The sequence below is a fragment of the Muscardinus avellanarius genome (genome assembly GCF_963383645.1).
Source record: "Muscardinus avellanarius genome assembly, chromosome: 4".
Lineage (NCBI taxonomy): Eukaryota > Metazoa > Chordata > Mammalia > Rodentia > Gliridae > Muscardinus > Muscardinus avellanarius.
This window is the reverse complement of record NC_137789.1, coordinates 17,087,006-17,109,490: the sequence shown is the minus strand read 5'-3', so window position 1 is coordinate 17,109,490 and position 22,485 is coordinate 17,087,006. Positions and strand designations below refer to the sequence as shown.

At 44.5% G+C, this 22,485-nt stretch overlaps 1 protein-coding gene across 1 annotated transcript in view; it reads right to left on the bottom strand.

Annotated features, from left to right (window-relative positions):
- Positions 1–1,044: 1,044 nt before the first annotated feature.
- The window catches only part of WASHC5 (WASH complex subunit 5), a gene marked incomplete at both ends in the record, with an annotated part of 72,753 nt that continues 51,312 nt past the window's right edge, over positions 1,045–22,485 (bottom strand). The window contains 10 exons of the mRNA XM_080694629.1: positions 1,045–1,101; positions 4,260–4,347; positions 6,534–6,687; positions 9,648–9,744; positions 11,567–11,696; positions 12,447–12,550; positions 16,245–16,324; positions 16,413–16,515; positions 16,919–17,081; positions 18,732–18,856. Of these exons, the coding sequence (XP_080550755.1) occupies positions 1,045–1,101; positions 4,260–4,347; positions 6,534–6,687; positions 9,648–9,744; positions 11,567–11,696; positions 12,447–12,550; positions 16,245–16,324; positions 16,413–16,515; positions 16,919–17,081; positions 18,732–18,856 (1,101 nt within the window). The remainder of the gene's footprint in view (positions 1,102–4,259; positions 4,348–6,533; positions 6,688–9,647; positions 9,745–11,566; positions 11,697–12,446; positions 12,551–16,244; positions 16,325–16,412; positions 16,516–16,918; positions 17,082–18,731; positions 18,857–22,485) is intronic.

Here is a 22,485-nt window from a genome sequence, read left to right as displayed (position 1 = left end):
TTTCAAAGTGTCCCAGTGACCCAACTTCCTCCCACTTGGCCCCACTTCCTGAAGGTTCCACCACCTCCCCTTAGCACCACAGGCTGGGGACCAAGCCCTCAGTGCATGGGCCTTTGGGGGAGAGCTAAGATCCAGTGTTTTTTGCTGGCTTCTCTCCTCTCCAGAAAACATAGCTAGCTCGAGGTTCAGAGCAAAAACATCTTGCTCTCATCCAAGCTGTCAACATCCCAAGTTGCGAAAGAAGAATGGCAGCTCCTATTTTAGAGTAATTTTCATGAGGAAGTGAGTTGGACATTTGAGAGTTAAAGGCTTATGGTTAAGCCTGTACTAAATAAAATAATACAAAGAAAAAGCTTAGGGATAGCACTATGATCATGGGCAGCTGGGGTCAAGAAGGAAAAAGGCAGAAGAAGCTACTGAAATTAGGAAGTGTTACAAAGAGATGCTGGGACTCCCAGGGTATTGGATAGTGAAGCCTGGACATCAAAAGACCGCCATGACGTGGGGCTGAATCGTACAGTTACTATATATGTGATTAGTCTGGCTACCACCAGGTGTCTTCCAGTCTGCTGTGGGTGGGCTGCTGTCCCTACTACAGCCATCTCAGCCATCTCTTATTTCTCAAGCAGGGATTTTTGCAGGATGGCTATGTCGTTTTTAAATCATAAGCAGAAGGACGCCTTTGGGTACTGGTAATACTATTTTACTGAAAATCTGGAGTTGCACAAATAGTTCCTTAGAACATAAAACTAAATGGATTTATACATAACAATTACATTCAGCATTTATAAGAGGCCGTACAAAAATGTGTTCTGCTTCTACGTGATATAAATTTCATATAATACCATGATTTAAACAATATTAATTATATTAACTAGTGCTGTGAGATACATCTTCATCATCAGAATGTCCGAAGTTTCCCACAATGAAGGAGGGAAATGCAGTTTTATGAGCAGTTGGGTTTCTTTTCATTTCCAACTTCATTTTAGTGGTGGTAAGAAGATTTAAGGGCAATCCTTTCATTAAAGAAGTAGACAAAAAAAATTATAGGACTGTTCTGAACTCATCAAAAATGAAATTAGGCACGTGTGCTTCAGCAACCTGAAATATTAAACAAGAGTTAAATGATTCAGTGTTAAATTCAAAACTTTCCTATGAACGTACATGAAGCTATCCTCAGGGGCGAGGTGAGTAATGCGAAGAGCTGCGGAAGCAGATAGACCTCTGGTGGCCTCTGTCTTGGCGTCGCATTCCTCGGCACTGATATGGAAGGGAGGCCGCAACTTCTCTGGCTCCAAACATGAGTTCCTACTTGGCTCTTAAGGGCACTTTGAACTGCCAGGAATTCTTACACTTCTGGAAAGTACTAAGAGGTAATCTCAGGCCACATGACACATTTTATTAACTGATGGTCAACCCAGGAAGAATAGGATGTCTGGCTAATGACCATGGAGGAAGGGGCCTAAGGAGAAAGCACTGGAGGGGCGAGGAGGAAGGTCCTCAACATGTCCCTTAACTGTTCTAGAGGAAGCCTTGAGGCTGGAATGGGTGGGATGTGGAACTAGGTGGTGGCCAAGTCCTGGAGTAGTTTTTATAACCAGTGGCTAATTTTCTTCTGATTATAAAGGTATCACCACTAATGAGAGGAAATTTAACAAGTCAGACAGCTAGATATTCTCAAATCTTAACCACCTTGAGAAAGTTACAACTAATTTGAGGTATACACACACACACACACACACACACACACACACACACACATACCCTCTCTCTCAAAGTTGGGAGCACGTAATCTTGTGTCCTCTATCTGTGCAAAGTCTTATAAACATCTTTGCATGTATCTTTGTGAATTCCTGCACTGAAATTAGGACGTGTTACAGAAGAGATGCTGAGACCCCCAGGTTATTGGATAGTGGAATTTTGGGGATCAGGGTAAAAATTTTACTAAATATTTTAAATATTTTACTAAAGCCTTAAAAAGAGAGCTGAATTGTTCTCCTCAAAGTAAATATTTTACTAAAGCCTTAAATAGAGAGTTAAATTGCCCTCCACAAAGGTTCAGCCAGTGTATACTTCCATTAGCATGGCTGAGAAGTCCTGTTTCTCCAAACCACTTCAAGCTTGAGTCAACATTTGTTCACTAATCATGTGAGTGGAAACAGTACTTTTACTATTATTTTGGTTTCTGCCCTTTGGAGACAGTAAAGTTGAGCATTTTCCAAATGTTTATCCCTCTGTATTTTTTTTTTTTTTTTTTTTGTAAAATCTGCCTGTTAATTTCTTTGCCCACTCTTCCCTGCTGGGTTGATAATCTTGAGTTGGAAGAGCACACTATAAATGAAGAGACCTGTCTTTTTGATTTTGTCTCTTTTCTTTGAGAGACATTTAACAGAATCTTAATTACATTCAGCATTTATTGTGATCCAACCCCTAAGTCTGTCCTTTATAGTTTCCTCCTTTGGTGTTACATTTAGGACATTGTAAAAGCCGATACACATCTGTCTAAAACTTCTAATTTATTTGCTTCACCTTTCACAGAAATTCATCTGTAATTTATTTTGATAACATGGATGATGTGAAGGAATTAACTCCCTGTTTTCCAACCACAGAATGAATTGTCCCAAGCACTAAGTGTTGACTGGGACACTACCAATAGAAAGCGAGTGTTGGTACTTCCTTTCTGCTCAGTTTGAGATGCTAATTTGCCTGAGATACAATTTTATGCCTTGTTTTCCTTGACCGCATAATCTTGTCCATGGATCTTACTTTTGAGTTTCATACCAGTACCATACTTTTTTTTTTTTTTTTTTTTTTTTGCAGGTCTGGGGATGGAACCCAGGGGCATTTGACCTCCAAGCTACACCCCCTGCCCTATTTTTTATTCTTTATTTTGAAACCGGGTCTCACTGAGTTGCAGAGGGCCTCACTAAGTAGCTGAGGCTGTCTGCGAACCGCGATCCTCCAGGTCTCAGCCTCCCGAATGCTGGGATTACAAGCGTGCGCCACCACGCCCGGCTAGTACCATACTATTTTGACTTTTGCAGTTTTACAATGTTTTAACATATGGTATAAAATGTTTAATAGTTTCCTAAAAAATAGTCCTTCTTGGGTTACATTCTATGAAATTTAAAAAATTAAGTTAAAAATTACCTAGGCTTTTTATTATAATTACAGTAAATCTGTATATTAGAAAGAACTACATTTTATAATACTTAATCTCATTCAGAAACATGGATTCAAAATTTTATGTTTTTTTCCCTACAATGTTCTTACATATTATTTGTGGAGGTTATTCCCAATTATTTTTTCCTTGTCATTTCTGTAAATGGGACCTTTTCAACAGTATATTTTAAACTGGTTATTAGGGTAGTTATTTTGTACATTTATTCTGTAATCAGCTTGAGCTCATTTAAAAATTATTTTTCACATGGTTCTATTACGTATTCAAGTAAGACAATTACATTCTCAAGCAATAATATAAATGAGGCTTTCCCAATTTGCATTATATTTTAATTTCATTTCTTGTTATCTTGTACCTGTGCAACAAAAGTAGCACAAGAATCAGTATCATCACATGATAGGATTTTTATAATCCTGAGAATTATAAATAGATAGTGAGAATGCCACTATCATTTCACGATTAAGTATGGCATTGCTAGTTCATTTTTAAAACATTACCTATGGCATTTGTTATAAAAAAAAGTACCTTCAATTGCTGACTTACTAATATTTTTAAATGAGAAATGACTTCAGCATCTAGTGAAAGTCTTTTATATTTCAGTACCAAGTTTTCCTCTTTGAACTAAAACTTAACCAAAGTGGAACTAATTGTGAAAGGAATTTTTTAGAAGGTAAAAGTAGTCTCTCACCCTAGGAAGCAGTGGTCCTTTATAACTTTGGCTAGGGTACAAACTTAACCAAAGTAGCTGTGGGCACCAGGCTGTCAGGGAGACCTGCAATTCTCTTGTTTCCTGGCCAGTTAGGAATCCCCTCCTGGCTTGCCCACTGCACTGAGCTCCCTTCCCCTGAGCCAGGGGAGCTGCTCGGGGAGGCCACCAGGTAGTGAGAAGAGGAGGCGGCCGAGTCCCCCTCCATCCTCTCTCAAAGCACTCCGCCTGGTGGGGCAGGCAGGCAGGACTTGGAGAGCAGTGCTCAGGGATGGAGGCCTTTTGCTTCATTCCTGCTCAGTCCAGCAAAACCACATTAGCATCTGTGCACAGATCTGTCTTTAGGAATGCCCTGTACTATTCGCGGCTTACCCTCCGGGGGAGCTTTGTGTACCGCACGTAGTCCTCCAGGAACAGGAGGGCACCCACAACATCTGCGGGCATTTCAGGTATCTTCTGGCTGAAAGAGAGGACAGCCTGGATCAGTTCATTTTCTTACACATGATAGGTCCTCAGTCAAAACCCTGAAAGACTGAATGTGTGACAAGAGACAGAGTATCATATAAAGGACAATCCATAGGGCACTCTCTTGATTCTGAACAAGCCATTAGCCTGCTCTGATGACTGTAGGAACCCACCCACAGGACAGTCTCTCTGGTTTACAATAAGATCCCCGCTGCCTGTCTACACTCATCTCCCTCTGGTCCCCCTCTCCTGGCAGGCTCCACTTTCTCATCCCCGAGTCTTTGCAGCTACATTTGTTCCACACAATTATTTGAAAGTAAATGCCTAGACATATTCAATCTCAGCTGGGGCACTTCCTCCTCCCCGGCTCCCTGGGTGGATGCCCTGTTCCTGGGATCACTATCCTGAGGGTCACTCTCAGAGACTCTTCATTTTTTCTGAGCATTGGCTTCCTATCTGAAGTCAACTCCTTGAGGGCCTGGGCCACACTCCATCTTTATATCTCTGGGTCTGGGATTGTGTTTGGTACATTATTATGTTATGTGAAGGTATCAAATAAATACAGTGCCTATCAATTTTTCACATGGAGTCCTCATGTATTCATTCCTCCAGTAACTATTACAAAGCACTCTTATAGGGCTGAGAAAGAAATCAGATATTGGCATTTTCTAATTGATAAATATCTTCATGGCACTGATCTAGTTCTCTGATGATCAGCTGCTTTATAAAAGGCTCAAGAGTGGCCACAGCCAAGGAGGTCCTCGCTGCTCTCAACCGCGCAGTGTGCGTGCTCTGCTTTGGCGGGGGGGGGGGGGACCCCACGCACCTAGTGCTGAGCTACAGCTGAGCTCCGTGTCTTGCCGGCCACTCCAGGGCTGCCAGCCACATGCTGGCCTGGAGCCACATGTGATTCTCCAGCTATCAGTGAGGGGAAGACCGTGGAAGGAGGCCCAGGCAACGCTCGACACAGAGGGAACTGGGGTCAGGGACAGCCAGGCGGATGGCCACTTCCCAGTCACCCCTGTACTCTGGGCTGCAGGCCTCAGCCCTCTCCATGGTCCTGGGCCTCAAGCCCTCGGTGTTCAGAGCTCTGTTGCTATTGCTTTCTTTTTATGATTGCAATAACTTTATTCTGGATACTTCCATATCTTTCTGGGCTCTTTTCTATTATTCAGTTCAAAAAATCCTCCTGCCCCAGCCTCCCAGGCACTGGGATTACAGATCTGTGCCACCACACCTGGCGATGAGTCTCTGAAACTCCAGGTGGCCCTTCACATTAATCTTGGGATGCTCCTTTACACTGACTCTGACTACTGTGCTGAGGTGGACTTAGCACTTGTGAGTGAGCACTCACTTTGTGTGAGCTTCTGTGTGGATGACCGATGACCCCCAGGGCTGGCTTGGTGGCAGCTGTGCACTTGTGGGGAGGTCAGTTAAGGCACTGATAAGTATCTTCATGGCACTGGTCTAGTCACTGCAGTCACTGCCAATTTTTGGAGTCAGTAGTGTTTTGTGAAGACTCATCAGGAGACTGATCTTAGTAGTCTTTAGTTAATGCTGGCAAGACGACCAAGTGGTAATCTCATGTTTTGTATGTGTAACATGATGGAGAAGCTACTTAGCCCACTGACCCTCTAGGGTAGCAGAGAAGGAGGCTGAGGACCCAGATTCTCAGGGAAATAACTTTTTTCTTTCTACTTTAGAAAAGCCACAGTTGGGGAGGAGGGGGAAGGAATTAAGATCATACTATGGGGAAGTAAGGTGAACAAGTTTGTGTCAAATAGCAACTTCAAGGTGATTCCTGTTTCATTACACCCTGGGACTTGGGCTGAGTCCAGGTTCTGACTCCACCCAAGCGTGGGGCAGCGGCGCCGCAGGAGTGCAGGGCCCGGCTCAGCTCTGAGTTGGATCTGAGATGGCAGAGAACGCGACTACACTGTCCTCCCCACGGTGGCTACTAATCGTGGACAAGACTCATTCTTGAGCCATCCCTGTGAGCACATGGACAGGAGATTTCCCAGCAGGGTGACTAGGGATGGCTGCCCTGGCGGTTGCTCCAAATGAGGATATGCGCCCGTCCTGCTTTGCAGAGGAGGACGAACGGCCGTCCTCATCTCTGTGAGGGCGATAGTAAGAGGAGCTTGGCACGCGAGGTGGACGCCCCTGGTGGGTCTCCTGTACCTTGTACACTGCTCCACTGTGGAGCGGATGAACTGGCCAATGAGGGCCAGGAACTGCTCGGTGTACCGAGAGTGAAACTGCTTCAGCAGGGTGAGCAGCCCCAGGACCAGCGGCGGCCAGTCCACAGGGTCGGCAGGCTTCCGGCAGACCATTCCTGCAGGGGACAAATTACAGGCCAAGTCAGGCACTTGCCTGGACACATTCGCTACATATTAACCCTCACGCCTGTTGAGGTGATGGGGCCATCATCACTGGCAGTGACATTTAGAAGGAATGACAATTCTGAACTCGCCACAGGACTCAAGAAGCATCCTAGTGGCCCGAAGGATTCCGAACACTGAAGTAGTTGCTGATTTTTATAAATATACTTGCTATTTCTTTTGGATTATACAATTAGTGCATGCTATTGCAGAAAACTCTAAGAAATAGATAAAAGTAAAAATCACATCCAACGAAGACTTCTGTTAATGGCCTCATGGAATACTAGACACCCTATTCTTGTGAGTGAAAACAATTAGAATTCTGGATAAAATATCTTAAAAGCAATGTTGAAGCTGGGCGTGGTAGTGCACACCTGTAATCCTAGTACTTGGGAGGCTGAGACAGGAGAATCGCAGCTTCAAGAGCTGCCTCAGCAATACAGTGAGACTTACCAATGTAGCAAGATGCTGTTTCAAAAATAAAAAGCAAAATAAAAAGGGTTGGGGAGTAGCTCAGAGGTGGAATGTCCCTGAGTTCAAGCCTCAGACACACACACACACACACACACACACACACACACACACACACACCCCAAAACAAAAACACAACAATGTTGGATATTACACAAGAATAGAATCTGCCACAGTGGAGGCAGTAGAAGAAGAAAAATTACGGCATGAGTGAACGTAAAACTGGCTTTTCCATTAAGGACTTCTGCCTGATGGCTGTACTGGAAACGAGACAGAGCACAGAAACACACTTTGAACAGCAGGAAGACTAACACTGCCTCGTTTCAAGGCTGACTATAAAGTAAAAGAAATCAAGAGGTACTGGCATAAGAAAGATCAATAGATAGACAGAAAAGAACAGAGTCTGGAAATAACCCCACCCTTATCTGATCAGCTACATTCCCATGGATATTTGAAACAATTGAGTGGAAAAGGAGACATTTTTTTCAGTGACTGGTACTGACACTGGACAGCCTTATCAGGGAAAAATAAACCTGACTCCAGCCTCAGCTATACACAAAACAGAATTTGAGATAGATTACAAATCTTGATATGCAACTTAAAACCAAAAAGTTTCTAGAAAAATACCCAAGTGAATATCTTTGTGACCTTGGGATAGGCAAGGATTTCACAGACAAGACATAGAAAAGGACTAATTAGAAGGAAAAAAATGGACACCATCAGCATTCGAAACTTCTGCTCACTAAAGTTACCAGTAGGCAAATGAATAGACAAGCTACACTTTGTGAAAAAATGTTCTTATATAATAACAACACAGGAGCTGGGCGTGGTGGCACATGCTTTTAATCCCGGCACTTTGGAGGCTGAAACAGGAAGATCACACATTTGAGGGCAGTCTCAGCAACTTAGTGAGACCCTATTTCAAAATAAATAAAAGTAAGCCGGGCGTGGTGGTGCACATTTGTAATCCCAGTATTTTGGGAGGCTGAGACAGGAGGATTGTGGTTCGCAGACAGCTTCAGCTACTTAGTGTGGTACTGGTTTTAAAATAAAGAATAAAAAATAGAGCTGGGGGGTAGCTCAGAGGTAGAATGCCCCTGGGCTCCATTCCCAATACCACAAAAAAATAAAAAAAATAAAAATAAGGCTGGGGTGTAGCTCAGAGGTAGAATATCCCTGGGTTCAATCCCCAGTACCTAATAATAATAATAATAATAATAATAATAATAATAATATAATATTATTATAATACAAGGATGACAAACAACACAAGAAGAAAAACAAGCAACACAGGGTCACTAAGAGAGAAGATGAATCTCTAATATTTTTTTGGTACTGTGGATGGAACCCAGGAGCAATCTACCTCCAAGCCTCATCCCCAGTCACTGAGTTGCTGAGGCTGGCCTCTAACTTGAGATCCTCCTGTCTTAATATTCCAAGTACCAGGAATGTAAGTGTATGTCACCAGGCCCAGCTCAATGGGGACTTTTTTTGGTGTGTGTGGTACTGAGGATTCAACCCAGAGGTATTCTAGCTTTAGGTTACACCCCCATCCCTATTTTTTACTCTTTATTTTGAAACAAGGCCTCACTGTTTCAGGGCTGGCCGCGAACCTGCAATCCTACAGACCCAGCCTCCCAAGTACTGAGATTACAAGCCTGCGCCACTATGCCCAACTCAATGGAGAATTTTGAGTGAGAGAATAAAATCACTCTGGAGACTCCATATTTGTGCCCTAAAAAAGCTTATGAAATAGAAGAGGAAATAGCTTAAGGAAGAAATACATTTTGGAATCTCCATTTTTGAAAAAAGATACAGTGACATTTGTAGAAATGCTTTTATAGTACTTTTAAAATGAATTAAACATTATAGTGGATTTTTAAAAATTTCACTTAGTTGGGTATAAAGTTTGGAGACAGAGAAAGTACTTGGGAATTTGTTAGGTAATTATAAATATGTACAAAACAAATTAATAAATGACCAACAAATCAGAGTTCTATTCCGGGACAGGACAAATACACTGAAATCCTTTGGTATCCAATGTTTGTATTAAGTATCTGACATGTAATCATAAGTAGAAGACACTCATGTATTAGTTTTATCTCCTTACCTATAGTTATTCTTCATACAGGTACAGTCCTGAGGCACAGGAGATACCCGGCTTATTGAAAAAACAGAACATTATCCCACAGGTTTCTTTCACACCATAATCAGGTGCTTGGGTTTCACACACCGTAGAGGTTGGATCACTAGCCCCGAGGAAGTAACACTACGCTTGGCTGGTTTTCAATCCACGTTCTATATTTCATGTAGGGGTGTCAGATTTCAGAGGTAAGGAGACAGGGATTTCATAAGAAGCAATTAACCAAGAAAAGACCTCTTATCTGAATATCAATCTACTGTCATTGCTACTTAGTATAAAGAATTAAATGTTATACAGTACCTAGATTTTTGTTGTACTGAAGTTTTGGCAACTGAGCAATCAAAAACAGAAAGTTGACAATTGGAAAATAGGGTAAACGCTTTGTTGTTATGTAAATCTGTAACGAAAAGGGTGAGAAAAATGGATGGCTTCTTTATATTGTACAACAACACAGAATACATTTCCAAATAGAAAACTTCCATGTTATTTCAATTCGCTCCTCAGACTCCCTAAAACTCAGACGGTGCTGCTCAGTTTCTACCTTCACAGTCTTACTGAGCACCCCTGACTCCATCCAACTTAAATACCTCCATCACAACCTAGTCCTTCTGGAAAGGTGATTTTGCTTGGAGATTTGCAGTATTTCTCTCCAAATCCCTAATGGGATTAGTAAGGAGAGGAGTCAGGGTGATGAGCCAGAACTGGAGGGGAGAGCATGGTCAGGAGTGGTCAAGGCAGAGCTGGGCGTGGGCCACGCGCTTGTAAATCCTAGACCCTGGAAGGCTGAGGGAGGGCTGCAGGCTTAAGGACAACCTCGGCAACCTGGCGAGACCCTGCTTCAAAACAAGAAAATAAGAAGGGATGGGGTGTAGCTAAGAGGCAGAATCACCCTTGGTTCAATTCCAAGTACCACACACACACACACACACACAAAGTGTCTGGAAGGGAGAAGAGGAGATCCAGGCAGCAGCTAGTGATGGTGCAAAGTAGAAAGCCAAGCCCGCTGCTGTCACTGGCTGGGCCTGGCTACTGTCACAGAGCGGTCTCCCTCCAAGGGCACACACGGCCTCACCTGTCCATGAGGGACAGGGTGGCATGCTGGTTAGGAACACAGGCTCCAGCTGGACCCCTGGCTCTGCCACTCAGAGTGGCACCTCGCTGCCTCCCTGATAAGGGCATCCTTCAAAGGCCTGTGACATGATCCAGGGTTAACGCAGTGCTTGACGCAGAGTAACCACTCAAAAGATGTTAGCTGCTATTGTGGTTCGTAATGTTTTATTCAAAACCTGACGGATAGCTGAGGTTTCAGATCTTCAAATTTCATACATTTTAGGAAGTCATCAGGGTAGTGCCCTAAATCAAAGTATTTCTGCAGCAAAGCATGAATATTCACATGGGGGAGGAAAACAAAGCAGTATAAATAGCCGTGTGTCAGATCAGGATGGGCGTTGCCACCAATGATGTGGCATTAACCTATGATAAAACGTGAGGATTCTGGAGTTGAGCCCTGAAGGAAGGAGTGAGCAGCTGCACACTGGACTGCGCCTCCTGTCGGCCAGGAGAAGAAGCACCGTCAGACAGACTGCGCAGACGCAGAGCAGCAGTGAGGCCCCAGGCCCCAGACAAAGCCCACACCAACCTCCCACACTGGCGCAGCTCTGACCAACACTACAGCACTAGATTCTCACAGCCCTGACCCTGGCTGGGGTGGTGAGGTCATCGCTCGGGAGCGGGGAATGGGACCGGACAGAGGCCAGGCTCTGAGCCCTGCTGCTCTAAGTATTCTCATACTGTGACCTGCTCCCTGGGCTAGCCTGCCCTTCACGCTGCAATGCCCACCAAACCACTCTATATTTGTATTTATTTATTTATTTATTTATTTATTTATTTAACGCTGCAATGCCCACCACACCACTCTATGGTTTTATTTATTTCACGCTGCAATGCCCACCACACCACTCTATATTTGTTTGTTTGTTTATTTTTTTATTTATTGGTGGTACTGGGGGTAGAACCCAGGGGCTTTTCTACCTCTGGGCTCTACTCCCAGACCTATTTTATATTTATTTGGAAACAGGGTTTCACTAAGTTGCTGAGAGCCTCACTACGTAGCTGAGGCTGGCTTTGAGCCTGTGTGATCCTCCTGTCTCAGCCTCCCAAGTGCGGGGATTACAAGTGCGTGCCACCACACCCGGCCACTCTATGCTTTAAACACTAACCTTATTTAGTGGGTTGTGGATGCCCGCTGCCTCCAGATAGGCTGTGATTTCATATAAGAGGGTGTTATCTTCTTTGGGGTAAGGAAGTGAAGGGTCCTGATAGTGGGCTTCAATGTCTGCCAGGAGAGCCCTAAAGGGAGAAAAATAACACCAGTCAATACGAGCCACTCGCTGAATTACACAACAGTTAGCACAGGCTGGTGATGTGCTTTTCCAGGCCTCCTTTTCCTCCTCCACAGAACAGCAACTCCCCACTTCTAACTCCCAATTATCATGCCTGTGATGACTTGGAAGTGGGGACTTTGACCTAGAACCAGTTTATCTTTTGGATTCAACCTAAATCAAATGCTCTTACCACTAAGATTTTGTGAACTGGCTGAACTGTTTTCAACAGCTAGTTTGTGGGAAGCACTGCTTTGTGGATTCTCTTTCAGTATAAGATGGAGGGTGCTGGTGAGGGTGAGGATACGCGTGTGCCCCAGGACGTGCGCCCATCCTCTCTCCCGCGATTGACATGCTCTCCTGTGTTCTGTGTGGTCAGTGGTCAGCCCTGTAGAAAGCCCGCTGTGCACTTTGGCAACAACTGCTTTCCAAATCAGTGCAAGTACCTAGCACAGTGTCAGTTATTATGTGATCAACATATATTGGCAGAATAATGAATTCCTCAAAGAGAGAGTGTAAGAGAGAAGAATACTGAGGGAGAAGCTTTAAAAAAAAAAAAAAAGAGAGATTTTTTTAATCCATGTGAAGGAGGCCTAGAAGTTCAGAGAGATCTCTTACCCCCAAAGACCTTAAAACAGTTAAGAACTGATGGAAGTAGGGAACTTGGATGATGAGCAACCCAGGCCCGCGGACGGTGGTGTAAAATCCTGGTGCTTACTTATTGAGGTTCTCCAGAGCAGCTGCCAGATGTTTGGAGTCAAACCGACAGGAATAATTTAATTCATTGGCGATCTGTTGTCTCAGAATCTGCATCTGCCCTACCTGTCAACAATCGCGAGAAAGAAGAGGTGGCTCAGAGCACTTCACAGTGAGCAGAGGCCAACACGGGGTGGCAGTTTTCCACTGGAGGGATCACAGCACTCTACACGGACACAGAAAGACTCTCTGGAACGGCCCAAGGTTAAGACCAGACATACCCGCTGGAACACTAGAGACCCTTCAAGGAATGTCCCGGGAAACTTCCCTCTGCCAACCTCAAAGGAGCCTGACATCTAAGAGTGACGGTGTGACCCACAATGTCATAATGTTCAGCTGTTCTTTTATCAAAGATTCTTTTAATTTTTTTTATTTTTGCAGCACTGGGTTTGGAACCCAGGGGCATTCTACCTCTGAGCTACACCCCAGCCCTACTTTTTATTCTTTAGTTTGAAACAGGGTCTCACTGAGTTGCAAAGGGCCTCACTAAGTAGTAGCTGAGGCTGTCTGCAAACTGTGATCCTCCTGTCTCAGCCTCCTGAATGCTGGGATTACAAGTGTGTGCCACCATGTCTGGCTCAAAGATGCTTTTGTTGAAACAATATTTTTGACTTTGGAGTAAACTCCAAGTTTAGTGGCTGCTATAAGCAGCCTGGTACCTTGCTACCTATCCTAACCTGAACTTTCTCAAGTCCTAAGGACGCCGTTTTGCTCCAGCGTACTCAAATCTGGTGAATACATAGGTCCATGTCACACAGAATTACAGGTCATGTGATTATCTGGATTCCAAAATAATGAGCGTGTTTCCTGTGAGTCACTGGAGGCAGAAACGAGTGAAGGAAGAGAGCGGCCTCTCAGCCTGGAGAAAAGTTATTTACATAAATGGAGCGTGTAACAGTCACAGGGCTAAGTGAATTCTTTTGGACCACTTCTTTTATGAGATTATTATTTCACTGATGTGAAGATGCTATTGATAAATAAGAAGTCTTTTAACAGAGAAACATACTATCTAAAAATGAGAATGAAGCAAGGCCAAGAAAAAACTGTTTTCTCAGGTCCCTCAAAAGAGTCCTGAGGTCAGGCATGGTGACACATGCCTGTAATCTCAGTATTTGGGAGTCAGAGACAGGAGGATTGCAGGTTCAAGGCCAGTCTCAGCAATATAGTGGGACTCTCTGCAACCTGGAAGGACCCTGTTTCAAAACAAAAAATAAAATTAGGCTGGGGGTATGGTTCAGAGGTGGAATGCCCCACTACCCCCTCCATACACATGAGTCTTGAACTTTCTATATGATCCATAAAATTCCTTGCTTAACCCTCTATGTGTAAGATATTGTATGTAAAAGATTCTCTTGGAAATATCATTGAGAAATGGAAACAAATAAGGCCAATTTAATGTAACTTGTTCTAACTTAGTGACTATTACAATTGGGTGATCAACGTTTTTATTTCTGGTACTTACTTCCAGCTTTAGGAAGCTACTAAAAGACCAAAGTGCCTGGGCTGGGAGATAAACTCACTATTCATCTGCCTATTTAGAGAGATCTGGCTCCCCTTCTTTCTCCAAGGTTTTACTACAGTGGCACCGTCCAGGACAGCAGCTGCTTGCTTCATGTTTTTTTTTTTTTTTTTTTTTTTTCTCTTCCCAGTATCTGAGGATGAAACCCAGGGGCACTGTACCTCCAAGCTCCATGCTCAGCCATATTTTTTATTTTTTATTTTGAAACAAGGTCTCACTGAGTTGCAAAGGGCTTCACTGAATAGCTGAGGCTGTCTGCAAACCTGGATCCTCGTGTCTCAACCTCCGGAATGCTGGGATTACAAGTGTGTGCCACCACGCCTGGCTTCATGTGGTTATTTAAATTTAATTAAAATGAAACACAACTATACATTGAGTGTCAGTCACAAGCCACATTTCAAGAGCTCAACAGCTGTGGGACTAGTAGCTGCTGTCACCATCACACAGGATATTTCACGATCAACACTGTGTCAGTGACTGCAAGTTCCCTAATTTGAGAAGAAAGACAGCGTTTTCCTTGGGGTTTTATATAGAGATCACTGGCCCAGATACAACCACTTGGCTACCAGTGAGTCACCAGCAGCTCTAGCTGACAGCAGTCTGCAGTGGCTGCTGGGCTAAGGAGCACTGGGTGGGTAGGGAGGACACCTCTGGGCCCTTCGCAGGGTCCTGTCATCTCACTAGGTTCCCACGGAGTTCAGACTCGGCCTGTCCAACTGTGGGCCATTTTCCTCCCCGCCTACAGGGCTCTCCCGGAATCAGAAACTTGGCCTAACAAGCAAGCTCTCAGTACCTAAAGATCATGAAGGAAACGTGAGCACGACAGGACAAGAGGACATCGAGGGGACTGAAGGCCTACACCATCCATTGTTCCTTTAGCATTTCAAAGTAAAACAAAAAGAACAAAAAAACTACTCACCGTAATTACGGGAAATAAATTATGAATCTGGCCTACACACTCAGTACTGTTTTAATAAATAAGTTATACAATAAAAGTATGGGATCTTTTACTTATTTTTTGTGGTACTGGGAATTGAACCCAGAGGCATTCTACATCTGAGCTACATCCCCGGACCAATTTTAGTTCTTATTTGGAAAGAGGGTCTCACTAGGTTGCTATGCGCCTCACTAAATCGCTAAGGCTGTCCTTGAACCTGTGATCCTCCAGTCTCAGCCTCCCAAGTACTAGGATTACAAGCGTGCACCGTCAAGCCCAGCTAAGAATGGAACTTTTCTAAATCCCTTAGATTCTAGACTTTTCCTATGGTATGTGACACTTTTAGCCATCAATCCTAGTTTCCTACCAGGAAATCCACTCTTCCTTCTGCTCTGTAAGCAAGCTGTGTGAGGAGACATGAAGGGTTTCATTCAACTGTCTCTCCAGTCACTTTCTCTTGTACATCACGGGTGTCTAATAAAGTGTTATTGAACATCTCAGCTCTCTATGAGAGAGGAACATGCGGAGGACACAGAGGGTCCCTGGGAGCCTCAGCCACAGGTAAAGGCAGGAAAGTAGGTGACTAGATTCTAAGATAAACTGGGGTTTCCATCCAGCCAATTAATCTCCTTATAGGTTTTTCATCTCCATTTCCAAAGACACAGTGTTTTAGTCATACAGGGAGACTAATGTATGGCCCAAAGAGTGTGGCTTCCTAACATCTGTGTGGACATAGGAGGGAGAGGGACAAATTTCCTCTTTTAACAGCTACTTGGGGCAGACCGGGTCTGTGAATGGACAGATTAGCTCATTAAATGAACCTGGAGGAAAATGTCTCTCTCCTTGCATGGAAACAACCCCTGGCCAAAAGCATTTAAAAAAGAACTAGTTTCCTTGAGCAAAAGGGAGGAAATAGGCCCATGAAGAGCCTAGTCAGCAATAGCCCCAGAAAGGAAGATAATAAATGAACTAAGAAATAACAATAAACAATAATATTTTTATTTTACTTATTTTTTATGGTACTGGGGTTCCTGGAAATCCTTCTACCTCCGGGCTACACTCCCAGACCTATTTTTTTATTTGGAAACAGGGTCTCTTAAGCTAGCGAAGCTGGCTTCAAACCTGTGCGATCCTCCTGTCTCCGCCTCCCAAGCACGGGGATTACAAGTGTGCGCCACCACGCCTGGCTAATATTTTTATTTTAATGTCAAAAGAAAGAAGAGTAGCATTCTTTGGGCAATAAAGGTATTTTAAAAACTTTAAAAATATAGCATTGATTTGCCCCCATTTCTATGACAACATACCTTCATTATAGCCTCGAGGTAAGAAGTCCAGATCTTCTGTGTTTTGGTAATGGCAGAGAGATAAATTTTATTTGAATTTGCTGAAATGAAAACAATTTTCTATTTAGCTAATGCACAGAGGCCACAGTACAACCTCCACCTCAGGCCACTTACCCTCAGGACACTTACCCACGATGCGTTTTAAGGGGCTGACGGCCTTCATGAGGGTTTTTAAAGTATCCTGCACAGCCCTGTCTCTCAGGATAATTTTCTGAAACATGCTGAGGAAATTCTGAAAAGAAGGCAAGAGCGAAGAACCAAACATGGTGAGATGAGGAAATGGTCCTGTGCACTCAATGCTCTGTAGAGCAGACTGCGCCCAAACCACACAGCCTCTAAATACGTTGGCCGAGGAGACCAGCAACCCAGGTTCTTCTGAGAAACGGCCCCGACAGGGAGGAGTTGCTGACTTGAAAGATAAAAACTCTTCTTTCCAAGATGAGACTCCTGAGAGGAGTCTACCCATAAAAACACCATGCCGGCCAGAGAAATTCTAGTTACCTCTCAGTTCCCACCTGCCCAGTAAACACATGCACGCCTGGTGTCAGTATAAGAGAGCATGAAGGTAAAGTTTAACTTCCCAGCACGGTCCTGTCGCCCCGCGGAGCCGCAGCCCTGCACGGCCCGAGCCTCACCTGCAGCTCCTTGACTATCATGAAGCACAGAAGCCTGTCCAGCCCGTTCAGACCAAAAGTCCCCAGGGTCGTCTGGATTTCCGAGAAGAGGCGGCTGCTGGTCACTTCTTGATGAGTCTTCATATCATACCAGGTGTTCAGCTGGTCTATGTGGCAGGTCATCCTGAAACAAAAGCAGCACCCAGCCGAGTCCCGGGGCAGCTGAGGACTCAGCCTAAGACACTGGGTCTCCACAGGGTTTAGGGAGTTGAATGGGAGCAACAGGCACACGACTCATGTTTCCTTTTCTTCCTTTCCTTTTTTGCTTTCTTTTCTTTTTGGTACTGGGAGTTGAACTCTGGGACATTGTACATTCGAGCTCTATCCCCAGTCCTTTTTATTTTTTTATTTTGAAACGGGACTTCACTAAGGTACTGAGGGTCTTGCTAACTTGTTGAGACTGGTCTCGAACTTGTGATCCTTTTGTCTCAGCTTCCCACGTACTCAGATTATAGACATGTGCCTCCAAACCCAGCTTTTCTTTTCTCTTTGAGTACAGGGATGGAACCTGGGAACAATCTATCACTGAGCAGCACCCACAGCCCTTTCTTTTTTTTATTTTGAAACAAAGTGTCCCTAAGTAGCCCAGGCTGGCTTCAAACTGACTCAGCCTGTCAGGTCACTGGGATCACCAGCATGCTACCACAGTCGGTGAACTGTGCCTGCTAAACTCCACCTCTAGGTACCCACCATCTTCGCTCGGTGACCACGCATCGGCCCAGGGAGGTAAAATCAGCTAGACGCCAGGCCCTCCAAATGCTGCCTCATGGGCTTTGGGCATTTATTCCCACCGAGTTGGGTTCTGGGTTCGGAATCATGCTGAGGAGACCAGGTAAGGCTCAGCTGTCAGCCTGCTGTCTCTCTACAGCACCTTTCTTTCCATTTCCAGAGTAGAAGACATGAACCCGCCCTTCTCTCAGCTGGGCTCAGTGCCAACTGCTTTGTCTGGCTCTAATGAGAAAGAAGGAAAACGGGTCCCATGGGACGCACAAGAGACACCTGCCAGTCTCTGTGTTGTGGTGCCCACCTAGAATATTGTCAGGGGCAGTCTCAAGTGCATGGGATTTTTGTCCAGTCCCTGCTGAATGCAGAACTTACATGACACTAATGTAGACTGGGGTTCGCTGTGCACAGAGCCCCGCGGTCTGCCCTGGAACAGGGTCCGGAGTCAGAGGGCCTAGCACGTATTCTGGGTTCTAAGTCTACCACTGATCAACTGTGTGATGCTGGGCAAATGGCAAATCTTCCCTGTGGTTCCATCTTTAAAATGGGTATAATAACAATGCTTACCTCCTAAGACTGTTCTAATGGATAGACTGGATATGTAGAATGTACTAAGAAAACTGCAGGCTAAATGCTCAGAGTTGCTACTGTTAGAAGGGCTTGGGTTGCTGGGCGTGGTGGCACACACCTGCAATCCCAGTACATGGGAGGCTGAGACAAGAGGATTGCATGCTTGAGGCCAGTTTTAGCAACTTAGCAAGGTCCTAAGCAATTTAGCAAGACCCTGTTTCAAAATTAAAAATACAGGGCTGGGGGTACAGCATGGAGGCAAAATGTCTCTGTATTCAATCCCTAGGACCACACATACTAAAGGGGAAGAGAGTGTGCTGGGTTAAGAGAGAAGGAAGCCATCTTTAAGGGTGAGGGTGTGAGGTAACAACTACAAGATTTGAGGACTGGGAGGGCCTGAATGGGGCATGAACCACAGGGATAGTGCTTCAGACAAGCGTGCCCGCGGGCTGGAGGCTCAGCAGAATCCAGAAACACCTACTTTGGGTCTGTGATCCGCAAGATTTCTCTGCAGAGTCGACCAATAAACGTGATGGACTCATCGACAGGGGTAAACTTTGGTATTGGGATATGAGTGGACTGGTACATACTTTGCCAGTCTTGAATCTAGAAGACAAAACCATAAATATTTAGGACATCTAAAATAAGGTAGTCCAGGCATCTTTTTCCATAATTTTCTGAAGATAAATTGCATAGAAAGTAACAATAAATGTCCCTTGGTTTCCAGGAGGAAACTTTTAAAGCTATACTAATAGTCTCTCAGAAATATTATATGTTAATTAAAAAATATTTGTAAAAAACGTGAAGTGACTACAGCAAAGTGAGAAGAGAAAAACTTTTTATTTTTTCTTATTAGTTGACATTTATTGGGAGTAATATAAAAACTCCAAATATCCTAAGTCTGGAAAATACTTCAACTTTTGAAAAAATCACCGGAATCATGTCAATCCCTTACATAAAAACATTAAGAGTGGCTCTTAATTAACTACTGATGAAAATCTCAACATTGGCACTTACATATTTGGTGCTTCTTTTTACTCAATTAAAAAAAATGAAAGAAAAAGAAAAGGGCAGTGAGGCATGCTAGTCAAGTACTGTAATCCTAGTACTTGGGAGGCTGATCCAGGAGGATCGTAGGTTCAAGAACAGCCTCAGCAGCTCAGTGAGATCTTCAGCAACTTAATGAGACCCCATTTCAACATGAAATGAAAAGGCCTGGGTGTGCAGCTTGGAGGTAGAATGTGCCTGGGTTCAATCTTCAATATAAAGAAAGTCAAGGGGGACTTCTGGGAAGATGGCGACGGAGAAAAGTGGCACTTACAAGTCCCGCTAACAATCGATCTCTATTACCAGAAAACCAGCGCCTTTCAGAGCCAGAAAACACCACCAGCAAAGAAATAAAAACTGTAAATAAAAGGGACAGAGAAAAAGAGGGCTGGAAAAACGAGACGCCAGAAAGAAATCACCCCGAAGTGCCGCGGCCGCCATGGCGCGGAGCGGCCAGAGCCACGGAGTGAAGCAGCCGGAGAGGCCAGAGCTGTGGCGCGGAGCAGCCAGAGCCGTGGCAGCGCCAGGAGCAGCCAGAGCAGCCGGAGCTGCGGCGCGGTCCACATCTTCCCTAGCAGCACCAGGCTCCAGAGAGGAGGGAGACTCAGAACGTAGCTCAAATCCAGAGAGGAGGTACACCGGCCTCGTGGCCTAGGACGCAGCAGCAGCGCCTTACTGCTGGCAGCAGCGGCGAGTTCACTGGACGTCTCTAGACCAACGCACTCGACCAGCTACCAGGCACAAGAGAGGAGGGGTGGACAGCGAGCCGAGGTGAGCAGCTGCTGAACAGCCGGGCGGCAGTCAGCAGTTTTTTCGGCGCAAGGAGCATCTAAAGCTCCCAAGGGCCGAGATCAGCACACCCCGCAGGGACTCAGCGGTGTTCAAAACCTGAGAAGAACTATGCCAACCTCACAGCCGAGGATGCGACAGCAGCGCCTTATGGCCGGCAGCAGCAGTGAGTTCACCGGACGGCTGAAGACCAACGCACTCAACCAGCCACCAGGCTCCAGAGAGGAGAGGTGGACAGCGAGCCGAGGTGAGCAGGTGCTGAACAGCTGGGCGGCAGTCAACAGTTTTTTCGGCTCAGGGAAAATCTAAAGCTCCCAAGGGCCAGGCACAGCACACCGGGTAGGGACTCAGAGTGGAGCTCAAAACCAGAGAAGAAACAGGCTAGCATCACGGCCGAGGGCGTGGCAGTGGTGCTTTATTGTCAGTGGCAGCAGCTGTGAATCCACCAAGTTCACTACAGCTCCATCAGTGCACTCAACAACCGTGAGTCAAATTGCGGCCCCTAGGGGAGAAATCCCAGTACTGCACTCCCAAGGACTTGTGCAGATAGTCTCCCTGGGTCGGAGATTTTAGCAGTGCAGCCCAGTGGGGGAGTGGCAGTGGCAGAGATATCACACCATAGTCACAACTCCCCACTGGAGAACGCCCAACTTGGCACCCCCCCACAGTCTAAGCAGCCTCGATTGACTCCCTGGGTCTGAGACTTTGTGATACAACCCAGTAAAGGAGTAGTGGTGACTGAGATACCACAGACTCGAGATCCAGAGCATCTTAAGTGAACTCGTAGTGACCCAGGGAAGAACCCAGAGAAGACAAAAACTTATAAAATTATGGGAAAGAGAAATAACAATGGAGCAGTGAATGCCCACAACCCCACAACATCAGAATCTGATAACACAGAAATCCAGAGATTTCTAGAAGATCAAATTAGGAAAATAACTGTAGAAATAATAGAGGACTTTGGAAAAGAATTCAGAGAGAGTCAAAAAGAGATAAAGGATGCAATCATTGAAATAAAGGCCTCAATTCAAAGTATAAACAACAGATTAGACCACATGGAGAATAGAATCTCGCTTCTTGAAGATGATCACTCCAAAAATGAACGCATAGTTTCTAATTCAGAAAAAAAATCCGACAGCAGGAATCTGACATTGAAGAAATATGGGCCCATTTTAAGAGAGCTAACCTAAGAAAAATTGGAATAGAGGAGGGAAAAGAAGATGAAACCAAAGGGATCAATAATATCTTCAAGGAAGTAATAGCAGAAAATTTTCCAAACATAGAGCAAGAGGTCGATACACAGGTCCAGGAAACTTATAGAACTCCCTTTAGACAGGATCAGAGAAGAGGTTCCCAACGCCACATAATTGTCAAAATGACTAATGTGGAAGCCAAGGAGAGAATCTTAAAGGCAACAAAAGGCCATGTGACATTCAGAGGCAAACCAATTAGAATCACTCCAGACTTCCCAAACCAAGTCATGAAAGCCAGAAGGGCATGGAGTAACATATTCCAAACTCTGAAAGAAAACAACTTCCAGCCAAAAATTTCCTACCCAGCAAAACTATCCATCAAATTAGACGGGGAAAAAAGAAGCTTCCATGACAAACAGGAACTGAAGGAATTTATGTTTTCAAAAACAGCACTAGAGAAAATACTCAAGGAGATTAACTGCAAAGAGGAAATGGGTAATACACGGCAGAACCAAAGAAACAAGAATTCCCATCCGGCAGACAACTAAGCAAAGAAGAATAAACGTATCTCAAACAGAAATAAGATCTTAACATGTTGGGAATTAAAAATTATCTCTATAATCACACTGAATGTAAACGGCCTCAACTCCCCAATAAAAAGACATGAAGTGGCAAAATGGATTAAAAGCCAGAATCCATCCATCTGCTGCTTACAAGAAACACACCTTACAAGTAAAGATAGGAACAAACTCAAGGTAAAGGGCCGGAGCAAGGTAATCCATGCTAATGGTACTCGAAGACAAGCAGGAGTAGCAACTATGATATCAGATAAGTTAGACTTCAAACCCAAACTTATTAGAAGAGACAAAGAAGATCACATTTTATTGGTAGAAGGAATAGTCCAGCAAGAGGAAATAAGAATAATCAACATCTATGCCCCAAACATAGGGGCAGCTACTTTCATAAATCAAACTCTTTGTGACATGAAGTCACACATAAATCCCAACACAATAATACTGGGAGACTTCAACACACCTCTCACAATACTAGACCGATCTTCCAGACAAAGGGTCAGTAAAGATGCCTCAGAACTAAAGAACACCATTAACCAAATGGATCTGTTGGACACATATAGAATATTTCACTAAACTACAGCGGAGTTTACGTTTTTCTCAGCTGCTCACGGAACCTTCTCCAAAATAGATC